The sequence below is a fragment of the Octopus sinensis genome, linkage group LG9 (genome assembly GCF_006345805.1).
Source record: "Octopus sinensis linkage group LG9, ASM634580v1, whole genome shotgun sequence".
In the NCBI taxonomy this organism is placed as follows: Eukaryota; Metazoa; Mollusca; class Cephalopoda; order Octopoda; family Octopodidae; genus Octopus; species Octopus sinensis.
The window spans coordinates 30,840,329-30,856,815 of record NC_043005.1 but is presented as its reverse complement, the minus strand read 5'-3'; the positions used below and the strand labels follow the sequence as shown (position 1 = coordinate 30,856,815).

Below are 16,487 nucleotides of genomic sequence, written 5' to 3'. Positions count from 1 at the left end.
AGAAACTGTACAAACATCGCAAACAACTTTTGCTATATATGAAAATATGTAAAATATTAAGACAATCGACGAAAAATATCTATAATAAAATTCCAATAGATAAATATAGATTTTTATTGAAACAAAACACGCGGGTGAAGTAAATCTCGTGGTGTAAAGAATCAACACAACAATCGGGTGGAACACAACGTGCGGTTGTCATGGTAACAAGCTGTTACTGCTTCGCAGTCTGTTGATTGACTAAAATTACCCAAATTTCCCAACTTTAATTCCAAATAATATCAGATTCTTTAATTTAGGAAATAAAGTAATTGGTTGATCGTTATCAAAATTCAGAGTTGCATTGATACACCAAAATTGAAAGCAAAATGAGCAAAATTAAAGCGGGCTGATTTCAAATTACTGCCAGGGGTAATTTGAAATCAATTTCATCCCGCCAGCCAAGTAATCTGAATGCAATTTCAAGTTACCGGGAGGCAATCCGGAATCGCTACACCGTGTGATTACCTCCGGTGTTCAGTGTTGTGTTATTGTTGTTGATATTATTTCTAGTAACGCAAACACTCTGAACCTTTGCATTCAGATTGCAACTCCTGTTTTCAAAATCCATTGTAGATTTTAATAACTCTGGTGGTCAATAAAAATAAATATCAGTTAGTCTTGGTTAAACAAGCACACTGAGCTAAGAAAAGAAATAATTACTCCCTTTAGTAACTTCAGTTTAGAGGCCTCTTGTGGAGTTAGTGAAAATGGAAAACATGGCTGGTGATGGAACTAATTCTGAAAATCAGCTTTTTAAGATTCTCGAAAATGAAATTTCTGCCGAGCAGTGGATGAGATGGAAGCAGATGAAGAAGCAGGTTAGTTTTATTTTTTATTTGGATAAAAATCTTTCTTCGTTTTAGCAGCTTTTCATTTTAATGGTATATCCTAGAAAAACAAATGCATATATAATCTTTCGGTATATCCTAGAATATAATATTTTTTCTTAAATGAGGCGAGAGCAATCCTTATTTCAGTGTTAATTTTTATTCAGCATTAAATAGTTATGCAGTTTAAGAAGGTGCCCTAACATCGGCTAATTTCACAAAGTAATAGGGTCCCGCGAGTAATACGGGGGTGGGTGGGTTATTTTGAGAATTTTTTGTTTTACTTTTAAATTTTCAGACTTTTATTGTTTAATTCTTTGATCTTTTGCCAGTTGCCTGTACCCGCATGAAAGATGTTTTGACCTATGTGACTAATAGTTTAATTCGACGGAGTATTGCCTGTTATTTCTAGATTGAGCAGTAACTTAGAAGCTTATTTGTTGACTCGTCTTTGTTCGTAAAATTTGTAACTTTCAAAACAAATCCATCTCAGAGTTTTTTTTTAGACTGTGATTATATACGATGTTTTAAAGGTTTCTATTAGTTCCTTGTCAAGATTTTCATTAGGACAACCATTATCTCATATATGTCAAACTGGTTATCATGCAGTAGTGAAGACCCTTGTCAGACCTGTTCAAGTCAAACTTATGATAAAATGCAGGGCCATATTATGAAAGGGTGTGATTTGATGGAAATTTTACTACTATTTTTTGTAGGCTGAGAACTAAATACAGTTCTTCGTTGTCAGAAAATTCTTAGTCCCATGTTAGCACTTAATCTAGCAGGCCTATATAAAGACATTCTAGCTATGACCATCTCATCTTTTCAGGCACAGTTAATCTTGGACTACAATATCTGTTATCCCCCGCCCCTTTTTTAAAGACGGTTGGTTGTTATTTGTGACATTACTGATATTCTGGCAGCTTTAGCAACAACGTAGAGGTTTTCTCGTTGACTGGCCGTGGCTCCTATGTAGACTTAATAAACAGTCTAATCATGTCTTTCTTTGTTTCAGTAACAATAATAGCACACTTTTCATTTTATTAATATCTAAGACAATCAAATCACAATTATTTAGAACGTGTTTGTCATCACTATATGCAATTGACTTAACAGAAATCACAAATAAAGGATTGCTGAAAACGCAAGCGGAGATCCTAGTTAGCGAAAAGAACAAGGGAGACAAATATGTTTACTCTAATAAGTCTTGTACATTGCTGGATGATTATGGTTAGAGTTATTACTTAAATGATTCGTTCCATATTATCAGCAGAAAATGTCACACTTGAATCACAATGACTCTTCTGTAAGATTGATGCACAGTAAAAATAATTTTTGCTGCAAGACGACCTATCAATGTTTTTGCATCAGATACAGTGAACCAAGTTCAATTTTTAAGTGTTTTGGGACTGCCAAACATTCCTGTTACAGGGTTGACAGTTAGCATTCAGAAGAATGTGGCAATCTTTAAATAGCACACATTATTGCCCTCTCTCCTCCACACTTTATCAGTACAACAGCAATGATTAACCTTGCCTTCTCAGTTCAGACACTGAGGCAGCATAATTTCTAATAACTGCACACTGAATAAGATTACTCAAAAAGAGGGTGTTTCCAAATAACTATCTCCACTATGATACCAAGGTTCTTGTTTACTGAGTAGACTGGAATTTCACTCATCTATGTCACAAAGTATAGTGATAGTCAACAATAATTTCAGAATTTAGCATGATGGTAGCAATCCATCAATGTTCAGTTCTCATTATAGTACTACAGGCCATCACAGTGCAGTTTCAGACTTACTGTGCATGGGAGCTCCTATATATTGACAATCTAGTTCTCTAGGGGAGGGACCAGAGAAGAAATTTCTGGCATGGAAACTAAATCAAGAATTGAGAGACCTAAAGTTAAACATATCAAAGACAAAAGTTTTAGTAAATGGGGAAAAAGAGACATGACTCAACTATTTTCCGGGAAATGTCCTTGCTCAATATGCAGAAAAGGAGTAGGTATAACTGTCATATGCTGTACCCAATGTAAGCTATGGTCACACAAGAGGCGTAGTTGAATCGCAGGCAAACTAGCAGATGAAATAAGTGTCATATTTCACAGATGCACTGAAGCAGTATGAACTATGTGCACATCAAAGGTAGATTCTTTTGGTTTTTTTGGAAGTATTCAATAGGTTTTGCTACCTAAAAGATTAAATATTAGGGTGGTGGTTGCTGCCAAAGTATAGTAGCCAAGGAAAAAGTTCAGCAAACTACTACCATTACTGGCAACAAAGGTCTTTCCCCTCAGAATGAAGGGAAAATTGTGCTAGGACTGCAATGCTGTATGGTAGTGAGGCATGGGCCTTGGATGCAGGAGACTTGAGAAGGCTAAAAAGAAATGAAGCCAGCATACTCCATTTAGTTTGCATGAACAACAAACTACAAATGTTTTCAGAGAAAAGATGGACATCAGAGGAATCCTATGTTGTGTGCAAGAAAGAAGATTGTTCTGATATGGACATATGATGTGTATGGGTGAGCTTAGCTCTATAATGAAGTACCGATCACTTAATGTGGATGTAACTTGCAGAAGTGGGTAACCCAATGAAGAGCTGAAAACTTATCTTAGGACATTGAACCTCACTGAGGAAATGACAAAAGTCCAGGATGACTGGGAATATGTAGTTTCAAGAAGACTTACCTATCATAACAAAATTGAGATTCTAGAAGTACAATATATATATATATATATATATATATATATATATAAAGAAGAGCAGAAAAGGGGTTTAAAATTTACTACAGCTGTTTTGGTAGAATTTTATTTGATGCATCCATAAATTATATAATAGCATAAATCCGCCATCTTCAGGTAAAATTTTAAACAGGTATAAACAAGCTAGGTAACATGATGATGACCTATCCAACAAACAACAAGATGGATAATTTTAAACCCAGTTTGTGTTCTTTTTATACCTATGCATCACCTGGAACTAACCCTGAGCTGGATCTACAGTTTTTAGAAGCACCATTTTACAGTTTTTGTGCCAGATAGAAGCACCATTTTATTTATATTTACTTATTATAATTGTCATGGTGGTATATATTTGACTTATGTGAAGCTCTTAAAAGTATGTTTCTAGCTTCTCTTGCTTTCAGATTGATTTAGCTTAACACATTTTTTCCACAGGCTGGTGACCTACTGGTTAGCTCTGATGAAGAAGAAGAGGAAATTAGTGGATGTCTGCCAACATCTAGTACATCATCTAAAACTGCAGAGTCCTCTACAGTTGCAAAAGAACCTGGAAAAGTTGATACCAAGGGATATGAAGGTTCAATTGAAACAATGGGTGTAAAATTGTCTGGTTTTAATACAGACCTTACCCTAAAATTCCTGAATGGTAAGAATTAAAAGCAGTCATTCATCTTGCTTTTGTATTAAAAGGAAACTCTGGATAGCAATTTGGTACTATTTGACATTATTAGACATTTTAGTTTATTACAATGTGTTGGGTAAAATTTTTACTTACCTAAGTGTTCCAACTCTGTTTATATAACAGTATTCATATATTTTCTTTGGAAAATTGCATGTTCTGATAAGGATAGAATTAAACATGACCACAAGATAGTTGATTGTGATGTCTTTGTTTTTTAAATCACTCATAAATTACTATAAATGCATATGTAGTCCATTGGCTAGGCTCCTTTCACCAGATTAAATCATTAAAACAAAAAATTGTTTTTACTTACTGTTCATATAACCACTAAGGTATTTGACTTGACAGTAAATAAGTTATATACTGGCAGCAATGAGAAACAATGTTGGTGCTTGGCTGAGAGAGAATAAAATAATTGACTAGCATAAAAGGTTTGAAGCTGTTTTTTTTGCTACTTTAACCCTTTAGTGTTCGCATTATTCTGCCAAAATTAATCCTTTTTTATCCACATTGTTTTGAACTAATCATGCATTATCTTGTAGCGATAAGATTTTGATGAGGAAGCTGTTAATTTTTAAAATGATATTGTAGGGTTGGTGTGAGAGACCAGATCTGGCCAGTTTGTACATAAAACAGGCAGAATACTTTTGGCCGGATATGGCCGGTTTAAATGCTAATGGGTTATGGTTTCCATTCTCTGCAGTCTCAGTAAGTTCTCTTTCATTCATAACAAAGAAATACTTTAAGTGCTCACCAACACCTGTGTTGGTTATAACAACCTCAAATCACAGCTGGTTTGCTGTTCTATGTACGGTTCCCAAACATGTCACATTCATAACAAAATCTTCACTTAACATTCTAGTGGTGTCTCAAAAAATTCAGTTTTGCAATAGCTATTTAATACCCTTTTTTAAACAGGTTTTACAATTAATCTTAAGTATACATTATTTCCATGAAAAGATAAATGAATATTGCTGGTTTCAAAATGTTGGCTCTGAAAATTGTCAATTTGTATAGCAAAACATGTTATTTTGTTACTTAAAAGGAAAGATGTTTCAAGAAGCAAGAAGATTGGTGCATCAAACAGATTTGACTAGAAGCGGAAAATAGTAATAATCAATTGAAAAGATATTGAAGATAGGGAGAGAAGTCCGTTTTGTAATATACGTCTATACCAATGAAGTTATCTCATTGGTTGATATCTTTTGTGCCTAGCTGTTTTTTCATTTGTTTTTGATATTCATATCCATATAGATACCAGCATATCCTGGCAGACATTGTGTTCAGCCTTCCATGAAAATCAACATGAAGTGTTATATGTAATACCCATTTTACTACAGGTTTCTCAATACAACTGTGCATTTGAGATATTAGAATTATTTGATTTAATTTTTCTTAGGTTTCTATTGATAGCTTAAAATGCTTAATTTATTTTATAGTGTTTCTGATTAATCTAATTAATTTCAGGAAAACATGTATTGAGTACCAGCTTTTACTATGCCTAAAAGGTTTTTACAAATTTAATTAAGACAAACTATATGCAGTGTATAATTACCAAATTTATGATTTCTTTTTTCCTCTATAGGTCAAATTACATTTAATGAATTCAGTACTGAAATGGACAACCTTCACCAGGTTGAAAATACAAGGGAGACAGAAGTAGAAACTGATGGGGAAGATCTTGAAGCTGGTGTTACTGAACAAGAAGATGATGAAGATGATGAGGAAGTTGATGATGCAGGAATGATCGTGGATAGTAAAGATGAAGACTGGAGCCCAACACCTACACCCCGTAAGAATAAGTAGATTTAACTCGTCTTCCACTTTAAACTATTTTGAAATGATTAACTGTAGCAATATAATTTTCTTTCAGCAAAAATAAAGATAAATAATTTGAAGTTTATTTTTTTCCTTATCTTTAGGTAAGAAGAAAGGAAAACGTATCCGAAAAGTAAGTTTTTTTTTTCTACTGTACTTTCATTGGATTATTATGATTTGTAGAAAAAATTGCTCTGTGGTCAGTTTTCCGATAAACATTATGACAATATACATTTATGGCTGAGACTACATGTCAAAATTGGACTTTACAGTCCCAACTCATGCTAGCATGGAAAGCGGACGTTAAACAACGATGATGATGATTTCAGATGTTGCACTTTAAGCACCCTCTGTGGTCTGTAAAGCTGATGGGTGCTACCATATGTTTGTTGCTCTCTTTCTTTAACCTCCTGCTCTTCCTCTCTCCTGCAATCACTCTCTCCTGATCTCTCTCTCTCCTGATATCCCTCTCTCCTGCTCTCCCTCTCTCCTGATCTCTCTCTCTCCTGCTTTCCCTATCTCCCTCTCCTGCTCTCTCTCTCCTGTTCTTCCTCTCTCCTGCTCTCCCTCTCTCCTGTTCTCCCTCTCTCCTGTTCTCCCTCTCCTGCTCTCCCTCCCTCTCTCCTGCTCTCAGTCTCTCCTGCTCTTCCTCTCTCCTGCTCTTCCTCTCTCCTGCTCTTCCTCTCTCCTGCTCTCCCTCTCTCCTGCTCTCCCTCTCTCCTGCTCTCCCTCTTTCTCTTGCTCTCCCTCTCTCCTGCTCTTCCTCTCTTGCTCTCCCTCTCTCCTGCTCTTCCTCTCTCCTGCTCTCCATATCTTGCTCTCCCTCTCCTGCTGATCTCTATCCTGCTCTCCCTATCTCTCCTGTTTTCATCTCTCTTAATCTCCCTCTCTCTCCTGTTCTTCCTCTCTCCTGCTCTCCCTTTCTCCCTTGCCTGTTCTCCCTCTCGCCTGTTCTCCCTCTCTCCTGCTCTCCCTCACTCCTGCTCTCCCTCTCTCCTGCTCTCCCTCTCATGGTCTCCCTCTCTCCTGCTCTCCCTCTCTCATGCTTTCCCTCTTTCCTGCTCTCCCTCTCTCTGATCTCTCTCTCTCTCCTGCTCTCCCTTTCTTCTGCTCTCCTGATCTCTCTCTCGCCTGCTCTCCCTCTCCTGATCTCACTACCGCTCTCCTGTTTTTTCGCTCTTCCTCTCTCCTGCTCTCTCTTTTCTCATCTCCCCCTCTCCTGATCTCTCTCCTGATATCCCTCTCTCCCTCGCCTGCTCTCCCTCTCTCTGATCTTCCTCTCTTCTGCTCACCTTCTCTCCTGATCTCTCTCCTTCTCTCCCTCTCTCCTGATCTCTCTCTCCTGATCTCTCTCTCATCCTTTCCCTCATCTCCCTCCCTCTCTGTTTCCCCCTGCCTCCCTCTTTTCTCTAAACCTTCATCACTCTCATTGCCCTCCCTCTCTCTCTCTGGAATGCATTAGTTCCGTAACAGAACTTATATTCATAAACAACATGAATTTTTTACTTATCCCAGGTTCACAAGAATTGATTTACAAGAGAAAGCTCACAATATAATCAGACACTGTGAATTTCACTTCAAAAAGTGATGATGTTACTCTTCAATGTTGTAATACAAAGAATTGTCAGGATAAAACATTAGAGTTTATGACTGTCAAACTTGGTGCATAAGAAAATCGGCCATTTTATTCTTAATGACCTGATATATATCACTAGCTCACCTGCTTACCATAGACATGTAATAAGAGTGAAATCAGTTGAAAATCAAATTCATTTGAAAATATATACTCCTTGAGCAGTTCACAAGTCTTAGGGCTAAAATATTTTGTGGGACATATAGATGAACAACAGTGAATGTGTTTGTAGGCTTTATTAATGAGTACTTTGAAATCCTCATCATCATCATCATCGTTTAACGTCCGTTCTCCATGCTAGCATGGGTTGGACGGTTCGACCGGGGATCTGGGAAGCCAGAAGGCTGCACCAGGCTCTGGTCTTATCTGGCAATGTTTCTACAGCTGGATGCCCTTCCTAACGCCAACCACTCCGAGAGTGTAGTGGGTGCTTTTTACGTGCCACCTGCACTGGTGCCAGGCGAGGCTGGCATCGGCCACGGTCGGATTGGTGCATTTTACATGCCACCTGCATGGAAGCCAGTCGACGCGGCACTGGCTTCGGCCATGATTCGGATGGTGCTTTTTACGTGCCACCGACACGGAAGCCAGTTGAAGCGGCGCTGGCATCGGCCACAATTCGGATAGTGCTTTCTACGTATCTCCAGTCCAGGGGTCCTGGCATCTGCCGGGTGCCAGTCATAGGATTGGTTCAATTTCGATTCCGATTTCACTTGCCCCAACAGGTCTTCGCAAATATAGCTTTGAAATATAGCAATTTAATCTAATGATATTGGCTGATGTAATGTCTTTATGGCTGGAAAAGAAATTTTTTTCCATTTTCTTTTCTAATACTAATGCATCATAGGAGCTAATAAATCTTGTTTTTACATTTGAAAAACTTCCTATTAGTATCCGAACAAATATATGAATTATCAGCTATGGGAATAGAGTAGTTCATTTTTTCTAAATGTGGAAAACTGATACAAGTAGTGTGCTTTGTTTAAAAAATCTGAAATGTCTATGGCAAGATAGAAATAAATTCATGTCTCAGAGTGATAAATATCATTTTTATCTTTTTCCATTTCTTTTTTATATTTTGTATAACTTGGGGTTCAACTATTAAACTTGAAATGTGAACACTTTTTTCTTTTGCAGCAGCGTCGCAAAAAAACTGAACTACCTAAACATTTACAAGGTTTAATGGGAGAAGCTAATCTGAAGTTTGCCCGTGGAGAGCACCAAGAAGCTATTAATATGTGTCTTGAAGTTATTCGCCTTGGTAACAAATCCTATTTTTTTTGTTTATTGTGAAAGAAATTTTGATAGTTTTGTAGATGTCATAAAGAAAATAAAGTGAGTTCACAGCTGTAACCACACCAGCATCGCATAACCAGCACACACAAAAGAAGTACCTTGGATCGTAGGGCGACATGCCATGCTTGAGGAGACCTATTGAGTCAAGTACATCAACATCAAAATCAAATCAAACTACAATCAAGTCTAACAGAGTGATAGAAGGATTTTATTGACAGCCTAAAGTAGCATTACTAGCACATTCCAATATGATAGTGTTACTATGTTTACATAATGCTGTTAAAGAAGACCTAGGTTACTCCCAGGCAGAATTACTGTATGGTTCAACACTTAAACTGTCTGGTCAAATGATATTTGCTATAGCTACTCAACAACATGATTTTAGCAACTATATTCATAGCAGTGTTGATTGACTTAAGCAGGCTTTCATCGAGCCTATTCACCTACTACAACACAACCCCTTCCTTGTCTGCCACACCCAAACAATCCACACATAAACATAATGTATGATCTAACAACAGGGCATTTTATACTGACAGGGTAACCAAGAGTGGAAAAAGAATACATTGGATGGATAGGTACACTCACTCATATTTTATTAACACATAAACAAAAAAAAAATGTTTCCTTTTTATAGTTTCCAAGAAAAAACAACACAACTGCAAAACTTTGCATTTTCTATGAACTTTTCATTGCTGCATGTACATTGTTTTCGGCAGTTTTTCATATAGATAGGTAGATAGATAGACAAAAAGACAGATAAATAAATAAATAGGCAGGCAGAGGACCAATTTCTCAGTCATCACAACATTAATTCTCTTCCTTGCCTTGCAGTACTCAGCAGTTAAGTACTAAATTTAACTGTAAAATCCTTTTTTTCCTTATTTTTAATCGCTCAAGTAGTGGCGCATACAGAAGGCAAGTGTGCTTTCCATTGTCACTGCCTGATATTTATGATTCATCTTTCAAAATATTTTCTTTCTCAACTTACTCAAGATCTTTTGTTTTTTATAAATGGGAGAGAGAAAGATAGAGAGTAAGAGAAAGTGAGGGAGAGAGAAAGGAAGAGTGGGAAAGTGAGAGAGAAAGGAGAGAGAAACAAAGAGGGAGAATGTGGCAATAAGAAACAGAAACTAACAACCATACTCTCACCCGCGTGTAAAGCGGGTCACCTTAAGCTAGTCTGTCAGTATTAAATCTGATTTGCAATTATAATACCTTTTATAAACTCTGGTTTATTTTCACTTGTCTTTTAAATCTATCTTTTCATTTAAGTATGTTGAAATTGACTAATTTAATTCTTGTTTTTGAACTCTCGTGTATCTTATATATTGCTATTCTTATCTGATAAAATACTACTGATTTTTCTTTTCTTTCAGCTCCACAAGCTATTGTTCCTTTCCAAACTCTTGGCATGCTTTATGAAGAAATGGGTGATTTGGAGAAATCTCTACAAGTAAATTGGTTTTAATTATTTCTAACTGATCTCATCTATTCTCAGTAAGAGAATAGATAAGTTCTAATCTTTTTGTTATGCCTAATAATAAAAGACTAATTTTCCTGAAACCAAGTCCTAACCATACTCTGGTATTTTTCCAACTACTGTCCAGCTCTCAAATCTAACACTGTTGCACTACTACAACTACTTTAAAGTAACTCTCTAGTGTGTGATACTGTTGAAGTAATAAGATGCGTTATAGATATGGAAGAGGGTATATGAGCTGTGTGCACGCGCGTGTGTATATTTTATTTGGTTGGCTAAAACATTGTTGATGACTACTGGCAGTTTCTCTGCATAAAAGTCATATACTTCATCAGACCACCATTCTAGAATAAAATTCTAAGCAAAAATATGAATGGATCATTTTGTTAATTAATAACTACTGTATACAATCCCACACTTCCTTCTTTCCTCCAACTTGCTCAGGTGTAATAATGTTGTTGATGGCACAATGAGTCTGCAAGAACAAATTGAGGCACTTGGTGTATAATTTTTACTGCTCAAAAGCCTACAAGAACAAGGTGGTTTAGATGTTTTGTGGGATATGAAGTGTGGTGATAGTTGATAACTATTGGGGTAGTTTTTGTGTACCCTTGATACTTTCTCCATGCAATCATATGAAATCTAACCAATAAAAGGTGAAATTCTTCAGTCAGTAACCTGTCATGAGGTCTGGGACTGAGAATTTCCTGTTTGACATTTTCTGCAGAACTGATTCCTCTATTTTGCTCTCTCTTTCACATTACTTTTGCTAGACATGCTGGCAGTAGTCTTGCTCCAGTTTTTTTAGCCATACAGCTTGTTTGTTAAATTCAAAATTTGTTTCCAAACAGATCTACAATAGCCCTCAACTAGATCTTATGTGTGGTGTCTTTTACAGAGATTGAGCCTTTCGCATTGAAACTGTGATAGACTGACTTGGGATCTTTGGCAAATACTCTATTGAATATTTGTTGTTATGTGCTGTAAATTTATATTTTAGTTCTTCAGCTGTAGCTACGAGTTGTTTCTTTAGCTGGAGCATTTTTTGAATCCTATATCACCAAATCACCTCTCGAGTTTTTTCTGCCTGTCTGCTTATCTGTATATAAGTACATACAGAATGAGAGTTGGGAGAGAGATGATCAAACAATTATAAGTGTATGAATATTATGAGTTGTTACATAATTGTACACAGTATGATCAAATCTTTATAGCTATTTTGATGGATCCTGTGAGTTGTGGATATTATTATGCAATTTGGTGCCAACATTATAAAATATTAGTTCTTAAAAAGGACGAAAGCAAATATCACTAAACATGAACCATAATATATAAGTCCTTACAACATGCACAGTACATAATTCTTAGAAGGGTGGCTGAATGTGATGAGAGGAATAATTGCCCAGAATAAATAGTGACATCAAGTGGAGTGTGTATAAAGAAAGGAAATAAAAAGAAGTGAGGGAAAAAATAAATAAGTTATTTTAAAGCATAAAAGAAATAAATAGTATGTGATTGTGAAAAGTGTTTCAGCTACGAAGAAAGGTATAAGGTATAAGAAGGAAAGAAGAAATAGATTACAAAATAAGAAGGGAGCAGATAAAGAAAGAATGAACTTTGAAGGCAAAAGAGTTGTTGGATCATTGCAAAGTTTGCTGTATTCTTTTAAATCATTGTTGACAATAAAGTACACACCTTCAGTTTCAATAGTCCCTTGACTTTTATATATTTCATATATAAGATGCTACTTCTCTACAACTGCTTTTTTCTGGAGATAGCTTAGGTGGTACTTAGCCTCAAAGCTTTTGCTCAGTTCTTCAATAACAACACCAATCTGCTTTTATGTATATTTGACTCTTCATTCAAACTGTGACACAGTGAAGAACTCAATGTACTTGATTTCCTTCTCCAATTGGTTCTTGTTTTTTGTAATTTTGTGGGGAACATCTGTTAATATGATTGCCTTCATGTCTGTGTTCTTGTTATTTATGCTACTGATGGAATTTGTTTCAAAAACACTGGCAAATTCAAGATTTTTTTTTTTTATTTGTGATCATGCTATAGTTCAGATGATTTGGAAATTTCTCCTTCATATGTATTGGCAGCTTCAATTGTTTCCTTCAAATCCACCTTTAGAACATGCATTTTCCAGTCTTCTCTGAAATCTCTAAGACAATATAGAAAACATAGCAAGCAAAATAAAGGTTATATATACATCTTTGCAGTCAAGTGTGAGGGTCAGTTGTATTGACTACCCTCTCTTCTTCATATTACTGCCTAACTTAGAAACAACTGTTATTATTATTTTGCTTTTAATTGAATTTTTCTATATTAACAGAAAAGACATGTTCACCAAAAACAAGGTGATCTACAAAATGTCTTGCCCACTTGTATACAATAATAGCTGTAGTTAACATTTCAGTGTCTGACTACCTGGTTAGTTTCCCAACATCTGTTTCATACAAACACAGTGTTCTTTTTTTTGTTTTTAATTTTATTGAAATCTGATTGAGTTAGAAATGGCATTAAATTTTTCAAAATGCTCTTTTTTTAATTAGTTATGCTGTGGTACACTTTTGTATTTGTTATAATTTTTTTTTTGATTGCTTTGAGATTATCAAAAACTTTATATTTTAATACCAAAGGGTTTGTATTGTTTTCTTGTTTGTTTTTTTAGTTATATCTAATAGCCGCTCACCTGTGGCCAAATGACCCAGAGGAATGGGCACGTCTTGCTCATATGTCAAAAGAACTGAATAACCCCAGGCAAGCTATTGCTTGTTATAGTAAAGGTAATTGTTATTTTAAAAGAAATTTTTTCAGCTATTGGCTTTATTCTGCTTGTGATAAAGTTTAAAGAATTACTATTTTTCTTTTGTAATTTCCCGCCTTTAAACTTAATTTTTGTAATTGATAGTTTAGAGTAACACTTGGATTGTTGTTGAATATTAAAAGAAATAACATTACATTTATTCATATTTAGATCCCACCAGCTACACTTTGTGCTCAGTTAAGGTTTTATATTTTCTTACAAGCTTATTTTACTAAAATTGATATGTTTATGTATCTAAATATTCTGCTGATTTCAGCTATTTATATTGAAACAGATATTAAAACAGTTTGACAATGTTTTGTAAGAAAGAAAATACCAAAGCTAGTGCAAGAAATCAAGATATATATAGACTTTTCTTTTAATTATTTTGATACTGATTAGCTTTAGAGAAGAAATGTAATTTTAAATCTTTTGAAAATTGTCTAGAATTTGGCAGGATTTATAAAAATAGCTAACTTTTCCATTTATTTATGTTATTCATAGCAACTTCACAGAAGATTCATATATAAAATCATGGTGGGAGGTTTTAATTTAAATAAGAATAGATTAAAACCTGATATTTTGTTATAGAATCAGAACAGTATTAGGTGGGTGGGAATCAAAAAGGTTAAGCATATTTATTTTAATAATTTATGCAGTTGCTTCAATTTCATGATTTATATAACATTAAACAAATGAAAAAATTCTATTACGTTACTATCTATAAATGTTAATTTACAATGGAGGAGTTTTTTTTTTTTTTTTTTTTTTTACTTCAGTTGGTATTATTTGAAATGAGAAAGATATAAACACATTGACTTAATATTTTGATAACTGTTCAAATCATTGAACAAGTTGTCAAAATGTTATTTTACCTGCATCAAAAGACTTCTCACTGGTATTTTTGTATAGTTATTAGTGTAGCTTAATTTTTGGAGTTGCTATCTTAGAGTAACACTTGGATTTTTGTTGAATGTTGAAAGAAGTAGCATTACATTTATTCATATTTAGATCCCACCAGATACACTGTTCATTGTTTGTTATTGTCCTTTTCTCTTCGTTATTACTAGCAATCCGGTGTGATGCATCGAATGCAGATTATATTTGGGCGAGGTGCAATTTATATGAACAAATTGATGAACATTCAAAAGCTTTGGAAGGATACCAAAGCATTCTTCAGTTAATGACTGCTGGTGGTGCTGATGCTGAAGATTACTGGAGACTGGCTAGGGATACTTCACGGGTATGTGAAAGTTAAAAGTTTCATTTTCTATTTGTTTATGTAATCTGACCACCCATCAATTGAAGATATTTTAAAATATAATTTTAACAATGGAATTTCAATTTAAATTTTATAAATTTTTTCTTATTTGATGGAACATTTTCATTTTGTCATTAGAAAACAGTATAATTTCTAATAGATAACAATTGTAGGAAGTTAATTTTTGTACTTGTTTTTGAAAATTTCTTTGTTTCTCATGTATCACATACAGTCAAGAAATACATATGTAAAAATAAGTCTCTGTAAGATGATTACAACTATTCTGATGTGAGAAGACCATGTGTATGTAACTTAGTTACATTTTTGGGATGTGTACACACACAAAGAATAAATTACTCTAGAAAGACAAGGTTAATAATGGAAACTTTGCACAACACACTTGTATTTTGGAACGTATATAATTAAGTGCAGGCATGAATATGTTGTAGTATCATAGTTTGACAGGAGCTGGCCAGCTGAAGGGCTGTTCAGGCTCCATGTCTGTTTTGGTATGGTTTCTATGGCTGGATGCCCTTTCTAAAGTGTGCAGGGAGTTTGTTTTTTGTACATTCCTTGTATTTAATGTACCTATACATCTGCGACATGTAAAGACTACTTTCTCTGTTAGTCATCCAATGATACTGCTGCACCTCTTATGTCCATAACTCGCACTGGGTACACCTTATGGTTTTTCTCCCAAAACCTTCTCTACCTATTGAGCAGGGATTATTAATCCTCAGAACTGTAAATACCAAGTTTCTCCCCTAATCTACTTGAAACATGCTATTGATAAGGATGGAATTCAACTAATATGTGAAAAAAGTAAGATCAGTCTTTGATTTCCCTTTGATTTCCCTTTGATTTTGTGAGAAAATTTCTAGGTCATTAATTTCTGTAGATATATTATACCATTATGTTAAAGCAATTCAACCCTTAACAGGTTTACTTTGTGAAAGAAATAAGAACAGTCCTATCATGCTCAACTTTACTGCTTTGCAATCTTTTGCAGAAGTCAAAGAGAAGCTAGCCAAAGCTTCTACATTTGTAAATTTGAAAACTGATGTCCCATTGCACCTACTTAATGTTGCTTTAAATCTTTGTGTTGGTGTAATCTTTACAGCAAATTATCAATGCTGAGACTGGCAACTTTTGTCATCCTTCTCAAAATAACTCAAGTCAGCAGAGACCAGATATAGTACATTTGGATGAGAATAGGTAGTAGCATGCCTGGCTGTGGAACACTTCTGATAGCTTTTGTAAAGTCACACATTTTCTCTTGACACACTACAATTTTTTCATTTTTAATGTATGTATCATCATACACACATAAAAGAAATATATATTTCTTTTTACATTTATGTGTTTGTTTTGCAAGATTCCTGTGAAATCATGTGCTGAAACAGACATTGTTATATTTTGGAATGGATATATTTTATTTTTCTTGACAAATAACTACACACATATACTCATTCTTCACTTCAGCTTAATTAATATGATTTTAGTGTTCCTTTGTCTGAAATCTTTTGTAACACATCCTATAAAATTATGGTGGTGCTCCAGCATGACCTGAGCTGCATGGCTCAAATGAAAAAAAAGCAATAAAAGAAATATATTAATGTATATACTCAACTGTAGGGACAGGAATGCATGTCCTCTAGCAAATGACTGTTTACATAGGAATATTACATATATATGAATCCCAATAAGTGGTGGAAGTAGTAACCATACTAAGATGTAATATTTGTCACCACATCAATATGGCTGTTTGATGTTACTATTGTTTTATTTCCTGGCAGACCCTCTGCCAGCTGGTTACTGGTGCAGCCTGCACTCTGTGTATATTGCAAGCAGGGAGGTAAACCCCTATCATCCTCTTGCAGACGAT

The 16,487-nt window shown here is 35.0% G+C and overlaps 1 protein-coding gene across 1 annotated transcript in view; it reads left to right on the top strand.

Annotated features, from left to right (window-relative positions):
• The first annotated feature begins 403 nt into the window (after nt 1–403).
• LOC115215831 (general transcription factor 3C polypeptide 3) overlaps nt 404–16,487 on the top strand; it is a 44,597-nt gene continuing 28,513 nt past the window's right edge. Inside the window, exons 1-8 of the mRNA XM_029785156.2 lie at nt 404–860; nt 4,053–4,263; nt 5,885–6,091; nt 6,222–6,250; nt 8,888–9,011; nt 10,426–10,502; nt 13,207–13,321; nt 14,412–14,584. Coding sequence (XP_029641016.1) covers nt 750–860; nt 4,053–4,263; nt 5,885–6,091; nt 6,222–6,250; nt 8,888–9,011; nt 10,426–10,502; nt 13,207–13,321; nt 14,412–14,584 — 1,047 coding nt within the window. The 5' untranslated portion in view covers nt 404–749. The remainder of the gene's footprint in view (nt 861–4,052; nt 4,264–5,884; nt 6,092–6,221; nt 6,251–8,887; nt 9,012–10,425; nt 10,503–13,206; nt 13,322–14,411; nt 14,585–16,487) is intronic.